Here is a 23,317-nt window from a genome sequence, read left to right on the forward strand (position 1 = left end):
ATAATAAATAAACAAATAATACTGTCATATTTAGTTAATTTGATTAACCAACCATACAGTATTCATCAACTTTTCAATTATATCTTAGTCATCGGCAGTGAACTAATCAAGACTGATACTTATTAGCCAGAAAAGGAGGCTAAACATACTACCTCCCCACCCCTAAAAAAAACATTAACTTAATTTTAAAAAGTAACTAATTAACTTACCACAGCCAATCTCATCTGTGCGATCTCCACAATCATCGACCAGATCACAGAGCTGATGCCTTCCTATGCAAGCCTTTGTCTGTCTACACCAGAAGTGATCTGGTTCATCACAACTCTCCACAGGAGGAGGAAGAGCACAGTTTTTAAAACTGATGTCATCAACAGCAGAGACTCCACTATAAACTGCCAGACTGACTTTTTCTAGCGACAGGTAGAAGGGTTGAGTAAGGCGTCCAAGCTGGACAGTTGCCTCTGACCACTGATTGCCTTGGTTATACAGCACTCTCCAGAGGGCGGTGGTGTCCCTGGAATTTTCTAGATGTAGCTGCAACTCAGCTGCTCCCACTGACCACCCATAGTTATAAAACCTGAAAGCACATAATGCATGAATACATTATAGGAAAGACTACATAGCTGATCTTTGGGCACTTCCTCTCTGACCAATTTCTAGTTAATTGTGGCAATGTGCACATTTCTTTCCCACAGTACTTGTAATTGGCCATTTGACAGAATTTGTCTACTGAGATTCACATTGTATGACTCTCATAACATGGAAACCTCTTACAAGACCCAGAGAGATTTCTAATTAAATAAAAACCCAATGGTAGAAGGGAAGCCCTCCTTTCATCTTCAGAAATAAATTAACCAATACTAATAGGATACTCTGAAGTTAAAATTATTTTAACACTGTAATCATTATAAAGTGGAACAAGGGATAAAACTTGAATAGTTGGCAAGTGCAGGGATATGCTTGCAGCCACCATCCTACTAGGATAATTTACCATCATATATAGTTACCAGAAAGACAGTGTGCACCCAGGTCCTGTCTGGCTGAAAGTTGGGCTCTGAAGTTTAGCAGTTTGAGACAAGCTGTTGCTGTTCTTCAAAATGAACATGAAATGCCCTGTGGGAATGCAAAAACACAGCATTAAGATTACCAACTGGATTCTGCAATGCAATGAGAGCCTTTCTGTCTCTTCATGCAGTGCCAAGTACGTTTCATGTCCATTAAAATTATACAATAATAAAAAGTCAACACTTGTAGTAAAATTTGCTTTTGGATTTATATCTGCATTTGGATGATGTCAACAGTCAATTTTTAATTTCAGTTAATCCAAGCAAAAGTGTGTCAATTCCAATCATATCACCCATAAAGAAATCATTTCTTTCAGGCAGCACAGCTGATTGTCAGTGTCATCCTACCATGGTGCGATCTTCATACATGGACCCCGAAGTCTAACCCAGCAGTCTATAGGTGTGTATAAAGCATACACGGGGTCTTACCTTGCGTAGTACCGTGAGTGTGATCTCTAGGTGGAGCTTGTTGCTCTAAATCAGCAGAAAGATCACTTGGGGAACTCCACACCCAGTCAAACTGGTCACCACCACTGGCTTCAAACCACCCACAGCTGTTAGCTTCAAAGTCACAATCAGCAACTGAAGAAGAAAAATAAGACTCTTAGGTTTCCAGAGTCCCCTGCTTCAAGAATGTAGCACTCAAGTGGATTGGCATCACAGTACTCCTTCATGTACAAAGAGTCACAGAAGGAAAATTCACATCTTCCCAGGGCTGAAAACAGGACATGTTTCTCATACTAGGAACGGAGGATGCAGAATTCCCAAACATTCTATTCTAGGAAGCAGCATCAGCCTTGTTAGTTAAGGACTTGCTAACATTTGCTATATCACTCTAGTAGTCATGTAATCTTCCCTTCTTCAACATCAGCAGGGAGTTTGTTTTATTGGAGTTGATATTTCAAATATTGGCATGTGTATCACCTGATTTGTGTAGAATGTAGAATGTTTTCCTAGAAAATATGCCTAAAAATCGGTTAATGTTCACAAACTCTTCTAGAGAACAAAGAAGAGAAGAGTCGGGAAGAACCGAAGCTATGAATGGCAAGAGAGGAGCATTAAGGGGTAACCATGGCTGGCATAAGAGCCTCGGTGCTGAACACTTCATACAGTTCCACAAGGACCCTATGCCGAAGGTGATGAAGATGAGACTTCTTTATGAAGAATGAAAGAAAGCTTAGGAGAAAGTGTGCAGTTTCACCTAAGTCACAAATGGGCAACTTATGAAATATCCTTTTATAAAAAATTAGAAAAAAGAGAAAAAAGATAAACCAGAAGGCATGATCTGAATTCCCTTAGTGTAATGTGCAGCTAGTGAAAACTGATTGCAATTTGTGATTGACCCATTGAGATCTGTAACCACCGACTACTTTTGGCCAAGGACCTGAGCTGGGTCTCCATTGTTTCCTTACACCTTTAGGTGTAAGGAAAGAAGGAATCATCTGTGCATGAAAGTATGAAGTAAATGAAATTAGAAATTTTACTAAGAGCATTTTAAGCTAGTGATAAATCATCTTAAATTTTGAAAATGTTATTTATGTATGAGACATGAATGTCACATCTAATGTTTGACAGTTTCTCTCAAATATGTAGTGTCAAGAATATGTTTGTCTTCTATTAAGTTTGCTGAAATTTGACCAGTATATCACTCTAACACTTGGCAAAAATCAGTGGAATGTGTAAAGGCGTGTAAAATGCATTTGAATACTGAGTACTTCAGTAAATCAATAAAAGTGATATTTCAATTAGCAGACACAACTATAAATACACAAGATGAAGAATACATTTCATACTTAGAATAACGATTTCTCAAAGTTAAACCCTTGTGAAGCAAAAATAAATGGTACCCACACTTGAAAAGGAATAATTGTGAGAAGGTGGCTACCAGAAATGAGAGAGAAGGAAAGGATGGGCAAAGATTGGCCACTGTTTAGCAAGCCATGGATGTGATGGGGTAAGTAATGTTGGTGAACTATCCTACGTGGGTGACTAAGGAAAATGATACTGTGCTCCATGTTTCAAAGAAGATAAAAGAAGACTTTGAATACTTTTACCACAAAAAAATATACAAGGATGCAGATATGATTTTCATGATCTTAATGATATTCTATACATACATGTATTAAAACATTAAATTATATATATATGTATAAAATTTTTATGTATCAATGAAAAAATAATTTTAAGAGAAAACAATTTTAATAGAAAAAAGTGCCATTAAAACACAAATGTTCTTTTCTACCATTCTTCATTCCCAGGTTCTTATGCACATTTAAAAAGCTTAATTACTTACAAATGTAAAGATGAAATTGGTCTCCAAGCTAGCCATTAATTGCATATATATGCTTCCAGAACAAACATGAACAATTATGCATGCCATATCTATTTCTGACTGAGAAATACTTTGGGTATGTTTGAATAATTGAAGTTCAAGGATTGTCACTGCTTCCAGAGCATTATTGACTTCTTCAATTATCTCCACTATAAGCATTGCCTGCAAAGCCAATATTGCAGGACTATTTCCTCAGAGTTCATTGGAAGAAAGCTTTATGCTAGTAGCAGCTCCATCAGTAACTGAATGCCTGTTGACCCTGAATTTTGAAATTAATGCTTGTCTTTTCTTTGACTATGGGTAGAAAAGCTAATGAATCTACAGTGGCTTTTAATTATTGTGAGAAAAATTACCTGAGTGGGCTCTATTAATTATGTTAATTATAATTACATGTGTTACCTCGGGGAATAGTGTTAGGAGATTCTTCGTGGGCTGACACACAGGTTCGTCACTGTCAGCTTTGCAGATATTTCTGAGTAAGAAATTAAACTCAGACTCAGATGCTGTCTCTGAGCCAACAACCATTGATTCTCTGTGGGAAACATCTTGAAACTCCTACCATCAGTAATGTTTTGTTACGTTTACTTGTGTGAGGAAATAAGGTGTCACGTGCTGCCTGCATGTAGCAATCAGAAGACAACTTGCAAGACTTCATTTTCCTCTTTTTGAAGTAGAAGTAAATTAATACAGCAATCTTCATCTGATCAACATACAGAAAGAATAAGAGTTTTGGGAGTGCCTCACCCTACATGAGATGTTTATATCACATTCCTCAACCTCAATGCTCAGGGCTCATCATGGGAGAAGTGACAAAAAATTTTAAGAGCCAAAAGTGGCAGATACTTTTTAAGAATCTGTCTTTCGGACACTATGGGGCAGATGAACATATAAACCCACAGTGCCTATGACAGTACCTCTACTAGAAAAAAAAATCTCACCATGGGGTGGAGAAAGTGAACACAAAAATACACCACTGACTGAAGTATTGGATTTGACAGCTTCTGGGACAGAAAGAATCAGTTCTCTTTGATACTGTGACTACGTGTATGTTGGCCCCACTTCAGGGCAAGCCCCAGATTCAAGAGTAGTTGTGTAATAGGAACTGGACTCAGTAGCTTAAGGAGAGAGAGAGAGAGAGAGAGACAGAGACAGAGACAGAGACAGAGAGACAGAGAGAGCACAGAGTTGAGTGGGTAGTGAGGGGGAAGCAGATCTGGCAGCAATAATGGGAAAGAGAAATAGTGATATGAATGAGACTCATATGATATAACATGAAATTCTCCAAGAATTAATAACATTTTATTTCAAATAACAGTTTTTAGCAATTATAACATACCAGTTTGCAAACTACATAAACATAGATAAGAATAAGTGTACAAGTTTGACTCTATCCTTCTTTAAGGTTTGTTTCGCCTAAAGGGTGGATAGATGGCTCAATCAGTTAGAAAGGCTGTCACATGCAGTGCCTGAATTTGATCTTTAGCACCTAAGTAAAAACATGGGAGTGGTAGGATAGTAGTTTGAATAGTTTTGGCCCTCATAGATTCATATGTTTAAATATGATTGGCCCATGGGAAGTGGTACTCTTAGGAGGTGTGGCCCTCTTGGAATAGGTGTGGCCACAATGAAGGATAGTTGTCACTCTGTGTAGGCAGGCTTTGAATTCTCCTAGAGGTCAAGCTCTACCTAGTATAGAAGAGAGCATCCCCTGGCTACCAGCAGAAGCCAGACTCAGCTGTCTTTGGATCAAGATGTAGAACTCTTAGCTCTTTCAGTAACATGTATGCCTGCAAGCTGCCATGGTGCCTTTCACGACAATAATGGACTGAACCTCTAAAACTATAAGCCAGTACCAATGAAATGGTTTGCTTTATAAGAGTTGCCATGATCACAGTGTTTCTTTACAGCAATGAAACCCTAAGACAGGCAGTTAGTATCAGTAATGCCAATACTAGGAGGAAGGGTGGGGAGGTGGATCCCTGTAATTCATTGTTTATGCAGAGCAGCTGAAACAACAGGTGGAGCTTCAGACATAGCCTGTCACAAAAGACAAAGTGAAGAGTACTCAAGGAAGACACCCGATGTAGGTTTTTGATCTTCATACATACATGTACATGCCCATGTGTGTAGACACTTATACACACACACATACACATACACAACACACACACACACAAACACACACACACTTAGTCATATACCAGTTCTCCTCCAGCTTTCTTGAGCTTCTTGACAGTTGCATGAAGACTAAAAGTTGAATATTCTAGTGTGGTGACTTATGTTCATTGAGTCTGTGCTTTGATTAGGCGGTTACTATTTTAAATTTCAAGCATAGTAATGATGTATCCCTATTTTACAGCATGTTCTCTACTTTTATAATTATTTCATTTTAGCTTTTATCATACCTTCAAGTGATTATATACTTTAAGTTAAGATAAGGTTGAAATAATTGATCTCTGGACTTCATCAATAGTTAATATTCATCAACTATTTAAAATATAATATATAACAGTGATAAAATATTAGCAAATGAACTATTAAATAAAAAAGAAGTTTGTGTAAATGAATAGAAAGAATTTCACATAATAAAGGAAAGCCAATGTATAAAAAAGAACAGCATTTGAACTTCAGGATTACTGCTTTTTAAACAATAATGATTCATTGTACTATCATGCATATATTTTAATATATATTTATATTTATGTTTATATTAATCAGTGAAAACAAATTTAAACCACAAATATTCCTATTAAAAGCTTATAACTGTAATTGGTTTAAAAATAATCCTGTGATATATCCAACACAGAATCTGTTACTAGACAATTCTCCATGCATCTCTCAGGCTTTGGTAACCTCCTATGAAGGGAACCCTCATTGACTACCGTTTTGTCTAAGACTGTCCTTTCAAGAATAATTAAATAGTATATAGCTATGCTTTGCACAGAACAACTGCCTATTCTACTTAATACAGGCAATGTTTTCATAAAGTTTATTGATAAATTGGTTCATAGTCCATTGTAAAGGAGGCGAGCTGTAGAAGCATGAGACCCCAACTGCTAGGTAAACCTACTTCATGTGTACCTACCCTGCAGTTCTGTGTTTCCCCACTTAAAGAGCAGGAAAGAGCAGCTCACATATAATGGCCACACTGAGTACCATATCCTTAATGTCAAGGTCATCTTTGTCAGGTAGCAATTCCCCTCCTCCATCAACATCACAGGAATTATAGCATGTGAAGTTGTTACTTTACAGCAAAAGTAAAATTCCAGGACCCTCACAATTCTTGATACATAACATATTAATTATTATATATATTTATATGCTATCAGCTAGAAATCTAGAATTTATAAGTGAGTAGGTAATTGTTACAAAACTATTATGCACTCATTTATCTATTTAATCATTTACTATCCATTAATCTAAAATCTGATAAAGAACATGTAGCATATATGTAAAGATATAAGGAATAAGAATATAGCTATAAAATGGGTGAGGGTTGATGATAATGGGCAGGAAAGATGACATAGTGGTTAAGAGCACTACTGCTCTTCAAGAGGACCTAGATTCTATTTCTAGCAACCACATGATGGTTCACAAGTATTTGTAACTCCAGTTCTAGAAAATAGAAAATCAGACACTCTCTTTGGGCCTCTATGTGTTCTAAGTACACATACTGAACATACAGACATTTGTACAGGGAACATTCCCACACCAATAAAATTAAAAAGACAACCAAATAGTAGAGAAAAAAAACCTTCTATACATATAGAAGCTACAGAGGGTAGCTTATTGGAGATAGATAGGAAGTAATTGATAATACATACATGGATAGATGATAAGTAAATAGAGGGATACATAGATACATAAATAGATAGATAAATAGATAGATAAACAGTAGATAAGAACAGAACAATAAAATACCTAATAGGTATACCTATGAGAATAGTGCTGCAGTCTTAATGAACACAATAACAAATATCTTCAGAGAAAAAAGGGTGGTGAGAGAAGTATCTGGAGTAGCAGGTAAGGAAACACACCTATGAAAAGATTATTTTTATCAACATATATTTCATACACTGTTCTGTATATATTCATCCCATAAAATAAATATTAATATGTGTATTATGCATTTTAAAGTTGTAAAATAGGATATTGCAAAAATCTAGAGAAGGAGGGAATACGTTCTTGGTACCATACACTGATCCAAAAGCCTATGTCTAGGTATGTCACGGGCCCCAGAGGGGAAAACATTACTGATACTTTGCTAAACAGACATGTAGTAACTCAGCCTTCTAAGTATTTATACACATGGACTAGTTTATATACATGGACTAGTGAGTGCTTTTCAAGCTGTGGTCACAGGAGTGTTTTGTTTTGTTTTGTTTTGTTTTGCTTATAGCAATCAGTGGTTACTGCAGAGACTCTTGAATGGGCATGGTTCTAAGGATAACTGACTATTGAGGCATCTATGTTATCCCTCCAGAGCTCAGGAAGCATCATAGGAGAGGAGGTGAAAACACCACAAAGTCAGAGAACAGAGTGAGGAGTGTTATCAAGTGCTGTCTTCAGGACAGATATACCTACACACACACACACAAACACACACACACAACATACACACACAACATACACACACGAGAGAGAGAGAGAGAGAGAGAGAGAGAGAGAGAGAGAGAGAGAAACACAGAAACAGAAACACACTCACACAAACACACATACAGAAAGACATAGACGCTCATAGAATGGAACTAGTTAAGTGAGTCAGCCAGAGAAGGAGCATAAAAGAAAAGAGGATAATAGGGAGATAAATATGATTGCAATTGATTGCACATATATATGAAATTATCCAAAATAAAAATCAATAAGATCCTAGGTGTAGATTACATACTAACCTTAAACAAGAGATTATTAAAAATATGAAAGTAGAATTATAGGCAATGACAGAAAGTCTTCCAAAACCAAAAGCCCAAGACCTGACAGAGCTACTCTTAAATTGCATCAGAATGTAAAGGTTTTTATATCAGTATTTGTGAAATTATTGCATAAGATAAAAAAAGAAGAGGTGTTTTCAAATACACTCAACACAATAAACCTAATATCAAACTTGGTAAGAACAAGGGGACAGAAAGACAGGTGGAGCTGGGCAGTGGTGGTGCACGCCTTTAATCCCAGCACTTGGGAGGCAGAGGCAGGCAGATATCTGAGTTCGAGGCCAGCCTGGTCTACAGAGTGAGTTCCAGGACAGCTAGAGCTATAGAGAGAAACCCTGTCTCGAAAAACAAACAAACAAACAAACAAACAAAAACAAAGGAACGAAAGACAGGTGGAGTCTTTGATGTACATAGATGTGAAGTACATCCACAAAATATTTTCAACTTCAATTTAACAACACCTAAAAATATCATATACTATGAACAAACTGGTTTTAGACCAGGAATATAGTGAGAGTTCAAAACTAATAAATCAACAAATATAATAAAAATATAGCCACAAATGAAAATAACTTAATCATTTTAATAGACATGGAAAAGATACTTGGCAGGAATTAAAATTGCTTCATAACAAATACTCTAAAGAAACTAGGTAATGCTTACACCTCACCAGACTGAAGATATCTATATAAAGCTACATTACATTTATATATCACATATTCTACATTATATGTATTATGTAATATATTGTATATATGTAATATATGTATACATATGTGTTACATATATGTATATATATAATATATATAATATATATTAAGAAAGAAGACAATGTTATCTACTCTTACTGATTTTATTTTAATGTAATACTCAATACTTTAGCCAGAGCTATAAGACATGAGAAAAAATAAGGCATGAAATTAGGTGAGGAAGAAATTAATGTGCTCCTATTTTCAGACAATATGACTCTAAAACTGTAACACTTTAAAAACCACGTAGAGACTGTCAAGTTGGAAAAAAAAATCTAAAAAATTAAGCATGCAGCAGGATACAAAGTCAAGAAACCAGAAGTCAATTGTTTTTCTTTTTTGGCCATAGTTGTCAGGGGCAGCCCTGCTTATACATTGAAGGCGTAAAATCAGCCATAGGCCTAAAATCAACAATAGGCCTGACATACATGCCTGCTAACACAAAGTCTTGGGTCTCTGTGGAAAAACATTGAAACAGATTGCTAGAAGCTATTGTAAACAAGCAGCTTTGGTAGAAAATTGCCAGCCTGAATAGTCATAGACCTTGTAGATAGGTAACCTTGGTGGATAGTTCCAACTTAGTTAAGGACAAGTGAATCCTAGGTGGAGTCATAGTGATCTGTCTCCTGAACATCCATCCAGCTGACACTCTGTTTTGGAAGATATCTGTACTCCCCCTGAACACCTACGCTCCTGTGTCATTCCCTTCCCCACATCCTGCCTTTTTGTGTATATAACCCGTATGTGAAAAAAATAAAATCAGCAATTTGATCAGACAATAGACAGATTGCCATTCTTTGCGTGTTTGCCTGTTTCCCTCTGCTCTCTTTCAGATGACCTCCCCAGACCTCTGTTTAATGGCCTGCTGGACCAGGACAATAGTGAATCTGCTGAGAAAGAAGTAAAGTAAACAGGAAACTAACATATTTACTATAGCCTCAAAGAGAACAGAACACCTATTCTTACCATAGCAATGGAAGGCCTCTACCTAGAAAAAGTATAAATCACCAAAGAAAGAAATTAAAATGATACAAGATAATCAACAGTCCCATATGCCTGACTGTGAAAAATCACCAAAGTATCCCACAGATTCAGTGTAATTTCCATCAAACTACAAACAGCATTTGATAGAGTTCATAGAGATAACCAAAAATAAAAATTTGTATTGGATCATAAAATACCATAATAGCAATTCTAAGCAATGGAACTCTAGGATTATTACAATATCCAATTTCAAATAATCCAAAAGATCTATAACAACTAAAACAGCATGATGTTGGTTTCAATCCTGGCACACGAGCTAGTAGAATACTGTAGAAGACCAAGAAATAAGTCCACACAGCTTTAAGACAGACCCTTAGCAAAACAGCCAAACCCTATATTGGAAACACAACTTGAGCAGTTGTGGTAAGGACTCTGAGTATTCACATATCCAACACTGAAAACAGATCCCCGTTTCTCAGCCAGTATAAAGATCAAGTCAGATGAATCTAACTCCTTAGCATACTAGAAAAGACATAAGGGAAAACTTTCAAGATGTAGACACAGGCAAAGAACACTGTGTAGGACTTCAATTGCTCAGAAGATAAAAACACAGATTAACAAAGAGATCTGGGTATAGGAGAAAGGGAAGATATCAAAGTGTAAAAAGAATATGGGTATGAGCAAAGTACATTACATGAATGATGCAAACACCATAATGAAGTACACTTTGTTCAATTTGATGCTTTAATAGAAATATATTCATATATAAAATATGATGATACAAAGATATCAAATGCTCATGTATTGTTAATATAGATGTAAAATTTCATAGCTCTTTTGGAAAAACATGGCAAGTCCTCAAAAGATTGAGGATCATTTGGATCAATATAGCTGAAGCAATAATTGCAGTTTGGGCTATAGACTAGAAAGAATTCAAAGGATGTCATGAAGCCTTGTACACTAATTCTCACAAAAGTGTTATTCTCAATGACCAGAATGTAAGAGTAACTCAAGTATTCACACAAAGAAGAATGAACAAAAGGTGTAGTATACATAGAAAGGCTGTTATTCTATCTTTATTAAATGGAAATTCTGTCATATGGTATGATATGCATAAAGCTTCAGGACATTATCTTATGTGAAACTGGCAAATATTCTGCAATAGGATACTATATAGCTCATTTACATGAGGTGCTTAGAGTAGTACAACTTCTGTAGAGAGGCAATAGAACAGTAGTGGCTTGTGGATGAAAGAAAAGAGAACAAAGAGCTATTGTTTAATAGAGTTTCAGAGAGGTTGACAGGCACTGGAGATGGATGTTGGTGATGATTCTGTAACAATGTGGATACATTAATACTGCTTACAGCACAGTAAAGATGCTTAAGACTACATTTTATTTTTGAAACCAAGAATAAATCAACCCAGGCTGACTATGGATGAGAATGACCTTGAACTCCTAATTCTCCTGGTTTTAGCTTCTGAGTACTTGGATTATAACTATGAACAATACCATTCTGGGTTTTATGCAGTGATGGGAATTCAATTCCCAGCTTCATACCCAAAGGTATGTACTCTACTAACTCACTCACATCATCAGCTATTAAATTTTATATTATATGTATTCAATCATCTTAAAGAAAAAAATGAGAGGGAGAAAACAAAATTAAAGGCTTGAAATCCCAGGGCTGGTTTAAAGAGAGAGGCTACGTGATTAGAAATATACACAACTCAAATAGAGAAGAAGCTCTAAGCAGCAAAAACATGCAACAAGAACCTTGTGGTCTTCCAGCCAGAAGGAACCAAGTAATGCTGTCAACCTGAAGAAGTGGCTATTTTCACAGTCTGGAGAGGAATATCATATCACCAAATATTTTTTATTACAACCTTATGATAAGCCAAGAAGCAAGTCATACATACCATCCTGGGCTTCTTGTCTCCAGCACTATGGAACAGAGTTGTTCTACTGTGTAGGTGAACTGCCTCCAGAATCCCTTCCTCATTTCTTCCCAACTGCCCATTCCAAGTCTCCCTTACCCAAGTCACCAATATAAAATGATATGCTATTTCCTTAGAACCTGCAAACATTTTCCTGCATGCTTTGAACCATGTGTAATTATAATATGAGCATAATATAAACATTAAGTAAGTAGTTGCATCATTAAGAGAATAATGGTAGCCCATGCATGGGTTTTGTACAAGCATGAAATTTTGATTCAAATATATTTTATCTTTATTTAGTGGAACCAGCAGATACTGGACCAGTTGATGCAAATAGCTAATTTCAACAAATGAGCATTGTTTTTAGACACTTCATTTGTAATAGTCACATACAATGGAAATCTCATACACTAATAGCTAACAGAAAATAAATAGTCATATTACAATAGCCAATGAATTGATTGGCTGATGCTGTCTTCCAGATTCTGAAGATAATACCTCATTTTATCTGGTTCCCATTCTTTATATCACCAAGGACTAGAGATGATTCTTTGAAGGCAACGTATTTCTTATAAGTCCTTGAATGACTCCTTTTCTTAAACGTTTCTAGTTATTACATTGTGGTGTGCTTTTGTGAGGCTCCCTTTGAGTCCACCAGAGTTCCTGGTACACCTTGAAATTGGAATTTATATTCTTTTAGTTTCTTAAGTTCTTGGAATTATGCTCTAAACATTTCATTAGTCCCTAGAAATACTGTGATTGCCTTAAAGAACTCACAGAGAAGGCCTGTGCTACTCTATAAAAATAACCCACAATATAATTGGGAAAGAATATGAAATGCAGTATAGTAATAAAATAATTTAAATATTAGGCAGTACTATAATAAAACTAAAGTTAACAATTAAATGCTGCTTAAGACATATGAATACTAATTAGGTTGGACTGGAGCTTGATCTTAAAGATGGTTAAGTTCAGAATAAGTGGTTTTGAATGAGCCTAGGAGTTCAACATATTAGGTAATGAAAGGATCCTGAGAATTGTAATCATATAAACTTAGTGTCAAAATGACCTATCCTCTTCTGATTCTTAGGATAATTGACTTTTTGCCAAGAAGTGCAAAATATCAAACATCATTTACCTAGTCTGATATAAAGATCATCACTTTAATTAATGATTTTTAACAATAAAAATCATTATCTGATGGGTAAAAATTTAATTTGCAATGGCAGGAATAAAACCCCTAAAATATAAATCACTAATTTTTTACTATCCTGACCTTTCCTTATTACCAATGAGGAAAATATATTTTTCTATTATTGTAACTTTCATAGATATTTTCTACTGTCCATACAAATTATAAACTACCTTTCACTTAATAAACAATTCTTTATCTTGTACGATTTCCTACTGCAGACATTAGTCATAATTAAAAAAATACTGCTATTATTTGGTTTGCAATGAAGTAGTTGTAGTCTCTTTTATGCACATCTATATAGAATCTATCCCTGTACTCCTCATTGAAGGACAAAACTCTTTCCATATTTGCCAAAATGCAAATTCAGCAAAATGATGAAAATAATAAAAATATACTGACTATGATTCAAGAAGTAATGAGTGAACTGCTATGGGCAGAGGGTGGGAGTGTGCTTACATTATCTGAGAATCTTGCAAATTTTATTTTTCTGAAGACTTAGTGGAGAAAATGAAAATCAACCCAAGACACACTTTAGAGTCCAGCTCTGAATTTGCACCTTCAACAGCTCTGACCCTCACTGTCCCTGCACTCCTCTTTACTTAGCTACAGAGAGACTAATAAATACAAGCGCACCTCAAAGGTCTGGAAAAAATTCAACTGTGAGAAGAACACGAGAGCTCTCCATTATTAAATCGCTTTTACAGTTTGTTCACACCGATTCTGCATAGGTAAGTTCAGGTGAACCTAAGAAGCAAGTGCAGCATCTCTAGGGTGGCAGAGCTCTACAGGATGGTTTGGAGACAATGTTGTTAAACAGGAAAAGATTAATATGTTTTCCCTGTCTTACCCAGATATTACTAACCTGAATATGAAAACTGATGTGTAGAAACAGTAGAAAGGAGAGGAGACAGAAAGATCAAAGTGGCTAAAGTTTATAGCAGCAACTCCCAGGAAACTACTTATAATTCTGACTTGTAAAGTGCAACAGTGAAAACAATATCCCAAGTGAGCTCAAAATAATGAAACAGAAAAAAAAAAGAAAAAGAAAAATGGTCCCCAGACAAACATTAAAGTATGATTTATGTAATCATTGAGAAGCTTTTTAATAAATACCATGATTTTAACCTCAATAGAATTTTCAATTAAGAGCAATCATTCTCTTTCTCCTGTAGCTTTCATTTTTCTGATTTAGTATCATTATCTTCAGACTCAACAAAATACCATGGGGTACTTAGAAGATTTTACCTGTCTGTGGGAATACATTTCAGTTTTCCTCTATGATCAATGACTTTGATAAGTCAGAATTAATGTGCTGTCTCCCCACATCTTGGTTTTATATCACAAAAATGATGTCTTCATCAATAGTGACTTTCTATTAGGGTATTTTTTAATTATAACATTCTGTGAAGATTTTCAGACTAGAAAATGGTATGCAGATTTTAAACTTGAGAACAGAAGAAAGAAGGTTTTTACTCATAAAAACCTTGACAGGCTTTCTTAAACCAGGTCTCATTTCCAATGTGATTTAATTTTGGTTTTGCCTGTTTTTTTTTTTGTTGTTTTTGTTTTTCTTTTTAAGGAAGCTGTTCAATAGTTAGCAAATTTAGGGATACTTTGACACTGCCCCCAGCACCTCTTTTGCCAACAGCATACAAAAATGCAACAGAGGCTAAAAAATAGCAGCTCATTTCCTATCATTTGTTGGGGAAAACATTACAGTTTTATATAGAAACATCTTGCAGAAAACCTTTCAGTGATAATTAATTGAAAATACCTCAAATCTCATCAATAGACTTCTCAGAACATATTTTAAAGAAAATATCAGTCTCTCCACATGCCAAAAATTGCAAGTTTTCTCTCAAATGCATTTGTTTAATGAAAGAGACTCACAGTATTGATGCTGGCAGGGTATGGTTTGGAGAAACACGAAAAGCTTCTAAAGATGAGTAAGTATATCAGAAAAATACTGAATCATTCCGTCCTGTGAGCTGCTAGCTTACCTTTGGCAAATTTCATTGAGTTCTACAATATAAAGACCATTTTTGTCATATAAAATAGAGAAGGGTAGAAATAAGAAACCATGTATATATTTTTAATTTCACCAATTTTAGACTCCTCTGTTTTTACAAAGAAACAGACTAGTAGTCAGAAAACAATTTGAAACATCTTTGTGTTTTACAGAACTGTCAAGTACACTGTAGTTTTTCTAACCTACATCTCATACAATAGACAAGAATATAATAATGTGTACATCTCTTTTCATCCAATATGGAGAAAATAAAAACCTTCCATTGATATTGATTGACACACGAAATCTTCATTAATGTACATGTAAGTTATTTTCTGAGCAGAACTATGTAAAATTGCATTATATGTTTAATGTAATATTTTTACATTTATTTATTATTTGAATAAATTAAGCTGAATGAATGAAATATTTCAAAGAATGAATTAATTCATTAATAATTTTATACAATGCATTTTTATCAGAACCCTCCTCATTCCTTTCCGATTCACCCTCACATATCGATCCCCTCTGAACTTTTATGTTTTCTTTATGTTTTTAGTAGCCATCTACTGCAATTTGTGCTTCCCATCTGCTCATGAGTATGGGTCCGTTGATTGGAGCCTGGTAAAGTACCACAGGCTGCAATGTTAAAAAAAATTGACCTTCTCTACACAGAATCCATCATTTTTCAGTAGCTCCTCAGGCAAGAGTGAGAGCTCATGACCCCCCTTCTCCACCATGCTAAAATGTAGACTGACTTAAGTTTTTAGAAAGATTTATTATGTATTTAATTATGCATATATTTATTGTATGAGGGTTGTTGTGGTTTGAATATGCTTGGCCCAGGGAGTGGCACTATTAAGAAGTGTGGCCTTGTTATACTAATAGGTGTGGCCTTGTTTGAAGAAGTGTTTCCTTGTGAAAGTGGGATTCGAGACCCTCCTCCTAGCTGGCTGAGGAGTCAGTCTCCTGTTGGCCTATGTAGAACTCTCAGCTTCTCCGGAGCCATGCCTCTCAGGACACTGCCATGCTTCCTGCCAAAATGATAATGAACTGAATCTCTGAACCTGTAAGCCAGTCTCAATTAAATGTTGTCCCAATACAAGAGCTGTCTTGGTCAGTAGTGTCTCTTCATAGCAATAAAACCCTAAGACAAGAGTATGTGGAAGTGTGTGGGTAGCTGCAGAAGCCAGAAGTATCAGAACCCCTGGAGCTGGTGTTACCTGTCATTGTGAACTGCCCAGTATGGGTGTTGAGATCCCAATCATACTCTGTGTGAGCAGTATGAGCCCTTGACTGCTGAAGCATCTCACAACCATATAATTTAGTAAAACTGTTTCTTGGCTAAAGAAGAAGCTTCTGAACAGTATCTTGATAACAATGAAAAGTGAAAGCCCATTTATGATTTGGCTCTGAACAATGAAAATCTGAGTCCTTTCTCCTATTTTATGATATGACTGCTTATTGGCATAATACAGCAGAAGGGATACTAGCAGCAATTGCAGAGTACCAGTAAACATTAACTTAAGCCAAAAGCTCATTCAAAGCGACAGTTTGACATAAGCAAACGACCAGATCCCTGTGGAAATGTTGCTAATCATGTGTTCATTGCCATTGGCTTAGCATTAAATAACCTGTGCAGAGGAACGAATGGTACACAACCCAGGACAAACTTGAGTGCTGACTTTTCACTGCTGCTGACACCCACTTACTCACTTGTCAGACGTTATCCTAGTGAGATTCAGTTTGGCTTGAGGACTAAGATAACCAGAAGGGTTGTAGCTATTGCCTCCAATGTAAACTTACAGACCAGCTGTCTTCTTCAGAAATTGCAACATGACCTATGTAAAAAATCCTCTGACATGAAGTTTTATGACATGTGTTTTTACTATAAGCCACCATGTGCAACAAACCTTGATTATGAAGCCTGGCTCATTCATAGTTTCTAAAAACCAAAATGTCCAGCCAAGATGGGTTACGAGTATCCAGTTATGTAGATATGTTTAGTCAATGATAGGCCACTTACATTATAGTATAATGTAATTCATTAATTATATCACCTGGAGTTCCTCAAGCCCTTAAGTTTGTGTATGTTATAAGAGCATTGTGACAATGCCAATGACAAAATTGTTTAAATAATTCCTATGACTAAAGCTGACTGTACTTTAGTAAGGATGAAAATATACAGGGGTAATTTAACAACACACCATAGTTCGTGGTGTTTCAGCAGGGAGGTACAGAGGGAGAAAAAAGGGAAATGGTAAAAAGAGGAAGAGTGAAGATGAGAGAAGAAGAGAGGAGAGGAGGGGAGTGGAGGAAGGGAACAGAAGGGGAGGGGAGGGAACTGAAAGGAGGGGAGGGGAGGTGAGGGAATGGAAGGGAAGAGAAGAAAAGGCAGTGGGGAGGGAGAGAGATGATTCTTAAAAACAGGTACACTGAATCTGTAACATAATTATATTCCAATATAAGTAAATTTAAAATATTAAGTTAAATTATCCAAAGCTACCAACATTCTGTAAAACCACAGTTTCTACATATCTCAGATATCTACCTTCAAATAATTCTCTCTCATTCATAAAAACTGAATATATAAAAATATTCATGTTTCTAAATTCTTAACATAATACGGAAGTACTAGAACTCTAAATTTTTAATACTCTTAGTAATATTTTAAATGGATCCTAAAAGAAATGTAAAGAAAATTGGGGTAGTGATAGCTGTAAAAGGAAGAAAACTGTATTAAATTGCAACTAAAACATTAAATATTTGAAGTTATAGGACAAGCCTATTCTTTGGTTGGTGGTTGAGACACTAAGTGTGTCCCAAGGGTGCAGGTTAGTTGACTCTGTTGGTCTTCCTGTGGAATTCCTATCTCATTCTGCCCACAATCTTTCCTATTCTTCCATAAGAATCCCCAAGCTCTACCCACTGAATCTGTGGGTGTCTGTATCTGTAGCAGATGTATCCTGAACAACTAGAACAGGGACTATCCCAAAAGTAGTTGCCAGTACATGGGATATGCTCTTCTAACTGGGCTGCCTTGTCTGGCCTCAATGGGAGATGAAATGCCTAGCTTCTCAGAGACATGAAGTGCCAGAGGTGGATGGTGAGGTGGGAGGATGACGAGGTGAGAGGAGGCACCCAGTTAGAGGAGAAGCAGAGGGAGAAAGGGGAAAATATTGTGAGAGGGGCTAACCAAGAGGGGGGCAATGAGCAGGATGTAAAGTGAATAAGTAAAAAAAATAAAATTAGATTAAAAAATATTTGAAGTTCTATAGCAGAACCATACTGTTTCTTTCAAAGGAGGAATTCTATTTATGACTGAGCTCCTGGGGGCACAGTGTTTTTAACCTCTGGGCCAGGAAGCCCCATATTGTAAGGAACTTGAATTCTCTACAGGAAACTCATTGTACTAAGAAGGCCAGAGCTAGAATCCCAGTGTAAAATTCATACTAATCCTTCTAATATTCTTACTAAAAGAATAAGAAAAAACAGACACCTCCAAGTATTCACAAAGCCTTTACCTCATCTTAACTCAAAGCCAGAATCTTTAATGAATGATTCATGTTTTTAAAAAAGAAATGAAGCATTAGCATTTCTAAGAATAAACAGCTGCACAAGAGAAAATTAACACTCCAAGAAACAGCTAGCATAGAAATCAAATTAAAACTCCAGAGGCTGAGAGTTCATTTGATAATTTTAAAGTCAATTCACTATGATTATTGCTCAAATAGTATTCCTTTTATGTCTATAAACCTATTTTCTTTAAATTGTAATATATAATATAGGTTTGGGGGTTTTAAAAGAGAAAGAAAGAACATGATGTTGGGTGGGCAAAGACAAGGTTGGATCTGGGAGAAGGTATGAGACAGAGATGAATATGATCAAAGAATATTACATAAATGATTTTTATATTACTAAAGGAAAAACATTAATGGTTATTTTTTAGGACATTACTTCTTAATGCTCCAGAGAGCATGCACTGTGTTTCTGTGTGGCATCTTAGAAGCCTCAGAGCATAGTTTCTCTTCCTAGAATGAGTTTCATCCACTGGTTAAAACTTATTATTACTCAAATCAGCCATGGGAATGACTCTGGAAATTTCAGTTTGAAGGTCAGGATGACCTTAAAAAGTCAGAAGGGCTGTACAGCACATTGATAGGAGAGCAGGTTTTAGAAGCAAGCTTTCTTTAGATGCCACCAGCTATAGATGATGCTGTATTAGACAAGTATAATGGTATCATGCCAGCTTTAAAACAACCCTGCTTTTGGCTTGTAATTTTTTTATATATATTTCAGTGTCAGACATTATAGTAAAAGCAGTTTCTTTCCTTTGGGCATGGGTATTCTAGAGGGGTTTTGCTGTTTGCTTAGGTCCTGCTCTATAACTGCACACAATAAAAGAACCCAATTATAATTCTCTTTCATCATGAACATAGTGGGATATTACATCATTATTGACATGGGCATCTCTGTGGCACATTAGCTGTGACCAAGTCATCCCAGCAAAGATCTTCATCTAATAGCCCCTGTCAGGGTCAGCTCATGCATGAGGACAGTGAGATCACCTACTTGTTCCTTCTTCGCTTTCTGTCCCAGCCCTGGAAACTGTCTTTTTTTCATTCATTGTTGTATTCTTCCTTTTGTTGCTATCTACTTTTTACTCCATCATAATTCCTCGGGGTAGATTTTGACTGTTTAAATTATTTTTGTGTTGTTTTCTATTTTCTGAAGAGGCACTACTGATAATAATGCCTATAAAATAAGGAAAGTTATAGTACCTACTTCTTGGATTTATTTTGATCTAAAGGATTGGATAACTACATTTCAGAATAGGCTTCATGCTCAGCAGTAGACAGCCAGCACAAAACGAATTCACTGGTAATTTTGCAGGCTATTTTTTGGTCTCATATTTCTTTGTTTAGGCATTTTGGATCTTACATAGCAAAAAAAATAATAATAATCATCACAATTTTGTGAAATTCCTGGTTAGAGACTTTCTATCTGTATAGAAAGCATTTTCTAATTCTCTTGAATAGTTATTTGCAGAAGTTATTTGAATACACTTCTATGACGTTGGGTTTATACAGTCAAACCATTATGTATGTTTAAACTATTTAATGTGATTTTGTAGGGTAGAAACGGCAAACTGTTGCTCCAGTTTGTAGTTTTTGCACTTATCATGTCTACTATCCTTAGCTTTTGGAGTTTGAGTACAGTGTGTGCGTGTGCGCGTGCGCGTGGACGTGCGTGCGTGTGTGTGTGTGTGTGTGTGTATTCATATGAATAATTGTGATATTAATTACTTTCACTCATTTGTGTGAAATCACTAGTATATACAATCTTATCAACTAAACTTGGATAGCTTACATACTTCCTACATCATATTTTTTACAGCATCACCCAACTTCGTCTCCCCAGATCTTCATATCCATGGCTGTATTATTTCTCTGCATATATTACTGCTTTAAATCTCAGCATAACAGTGTAATACCTTTGTTCCTTTACTTATTTGTTTCATTTACAACAATAATACCAGTTCATCTTTCTTAAGGCAAATGACAAGATCTCATTAAAAATCTCTAATATATAAATACATATATGTATATTGTATGTATATATTAGATTATCTATATATACATATTATGTATATATACATATATGTATATTGTATGTATATGTTAGATTATGTATATATACATATGTATATATACATATATGTATATTGTATGTATATATTAGATTATGTATATATGTATATATACATATATATTGTTTTACATAGATATACTCCCATCTTTGTCATTTTATCAGATAAGGGACACAGGTTATTTTCCTATGTTGGCTATTATAAACAATGCTGCAGCATGCCCAGGAATATCCAAAATTACATAGTGGTGTGATTTCACTCCCCCTTGTTTAGTTCCCAGAACAGAAATAACCAAATCATATGATACTTCTCATTTTAATTTCATTAGGAATTCCCACATTGTAATTGTCATTATAACTCTGACAACCTACATTTCTACCATCAGTATTCAAGAGTATATATCAGTAAATACAATGTTGTTTTATGATGATTAATAGCAGTAAGCAAGATTTTATATGCCTATTAGCTATATCACATCTTGTTTGGAGAAATTCCATTCAAGTCCTTGTCTACTTTTCAACTAGTTTCTCCGGCATTAAGTTAAATATATTCTTTATATATTTTGAATACCAATCCCATAATATAAACAGTTAAGAAATATATTTTCCAATCAGCAGGCAGCCTTTCACCTCTTGTTTTTTCCGAGTGTTTAGCTATATCAGGTTAATGCAATCCCAATATTCTGTTCTAATATCTGTAGCTAATTTGTCTTCTAGGAGCTTTATAGCTTTAGATCTTCTGTTTAGGATCATCCTCATTGGACAGACTCACTGGACCAGTACAGTTTACACATTTAGAAGGTAAATATAGACACATAAATCCTGGTAGAATGAGTCACACTTTCAAGTCAAGATGGCCTCCACCCATTCTGTTTGACCACTTCTGTGTGAAATCACAGACCTTGCTAAATGAAATATAGCTTGTGTGCTCTAGAAATACAAATGAAGCTCCAAACTAAGATCAAGAGAATGAGAAGCATTCTATCCCCTAGAAACAATTAAATAGAATCTTTGGCTGATTTAACAAAACTCATTTTCATAAGCACCAATGGTCAGGAAAACTAATAAAAGGAGAAACTTAAAGAAAAACTTGTAAGATTTCAAAATACAACAAAGTAGCCATGGTCTATGGTTCTGCTTGGAGTGTGTGCATAATGCAAACAACAGGCAGGTGCATCAGAATGTTCTAAAGTAGTACAGTTCTTTTTATGCTAGAGAAAGCTTTTAGAAGTTTCAGTTTAGGTACAGGGTCTTTCAAAGGCCCAACCAGTCTGCCGCACAGACATGACAACTACTTGTTTGTGTGATGGGCACATTTTCAAATTCCTTTGACCAGGAATTGGAAGCTCATTAAGCTTCTTCCCAAGTAATAGCTTAATTCATAATGAGATCATATAGTAAAACTGCAGAAATACCATGAAATAGTTTATGGTATGAGAGAGAATGGGGGCATTTTCATTATGCAAAAATTATTAACACTTCAAGAATAATTCATTTTAAATCAGCACAGCTAGATTTATTTTCTAAGTAACTGATTTAGAATTGACATATAAAAAATTCTGTCTTATTTCACAAGAAGAATTATTAATACGTGGGATCAAGTTTTCTCACAGACCTGCTAAAGTAATATTCACTTGTACTTAAATTTTTTCTTAGCTCTCTTGCTTCTCAGATCAGAAAACAGGATAACATGGTGCCTAAATCTGAGAGAGACAAGGAGAGCCTCAAAAGCAAGGTCACCATGCCTTTCTCTCCCTCTCTGTGTGATCACTGACCATAACAATTTGTATGACATATTCATATGACAATGGGTCATTAGACCCTCACTCTATTCAAAGTCAATACCATATCTAAGAAGAAAGAATGCTACACAGAGACCAGATGAATCTGAACCTGTGGGCCTGGCTCAGTTTCCTCCCTTGATCTATAACTGCTGTACCCTATGCTCTTTTGTTCAATCACATTTCACATGGCCATTATTGTTTATGGAATTTAAGCACAACAGTGGACAATTTATCTTGGTCACTTCTGTTTTTACTCCAGAGATTTTCTGTGTTATATTAAACTTTGTTTAAATAAATTTGCTATCTTTTCTTTTGTTAACCTGTCTTTTTATAAAGAAATGCAAGGTGTGGTACTTGTAAGTGAAGAAAGGCTCCTTCTCCCTTACCTTCAATTATACTGCATTCAATGTCAACTTTGAAACTTTCATATTATCTAGATTCTATTAATATTGTCTATAATTAAGAAAAGCATAAAGATTAATTAAACAGAAATGAGGCAAAATACAGATTATCTCTTAAAAACTCAACAATTATCAAATGAATCATTAAATTTGCTTCTTTGTATTCCTCATTACTTATAAAAAAACACACACCATACACAGATACACACAGGCACAACAGGGAGAGAGGGAGAAAGAGAGAGAGAGAGAGAGAGAGAGAGAGAGAGAGAGAGAGAGAGAGA

At 35.5% G+C, this 23,317-nt stretch overlaps 1 protein-coding gene across 1 annotated transcript in view; it reads right to left on the reverse strand.

The window, feature by feature from the left end:
- The window catches only part of Malrd1 (MAM and LDL receptor class A domain containing 1), a 639,509-nt gene that overhangs the window by 485,549 nt on the left and 130,643 nt on the right, over positions 1 to 23,317 (reverse strand). Inside the window, exons 14-16 of the mRNA XM_028764924.1 lie at positions 1,494 to 1,646; positions 1,008 to 1,113; positions 210 to 577 (exon numbers count right to left, since the gene is read on the reverse strand). Of these exons, the coding sequence (XP_028620757.1) occupies positions 210 to 577; positions 1,008 to 1,113; positions 1,494 to 1,646 (627 nt within the window). The remainder of the gene's footprint in view (positions 1 to 209; positions 578 to 1,007; positions 1,114 to 1,493; positions 1,647 to 23,317) is intronic.

The sequence above is a fragment of the Grammomys surdaster genome, unplaced genomic scaffold (assembly GCF_004785775.1).
Source record: "Grammomys surdaster isolate TR1022 unplaced genomic scaffold, NIH_TR_1.0 146, whole genome shotgun sequence".
Lineage (NCBI taxonomy): Eukaryota > Metazoa > Chordata > Mammalia > Rodentia > Muridae > Grammomys > Grammomys surdaster.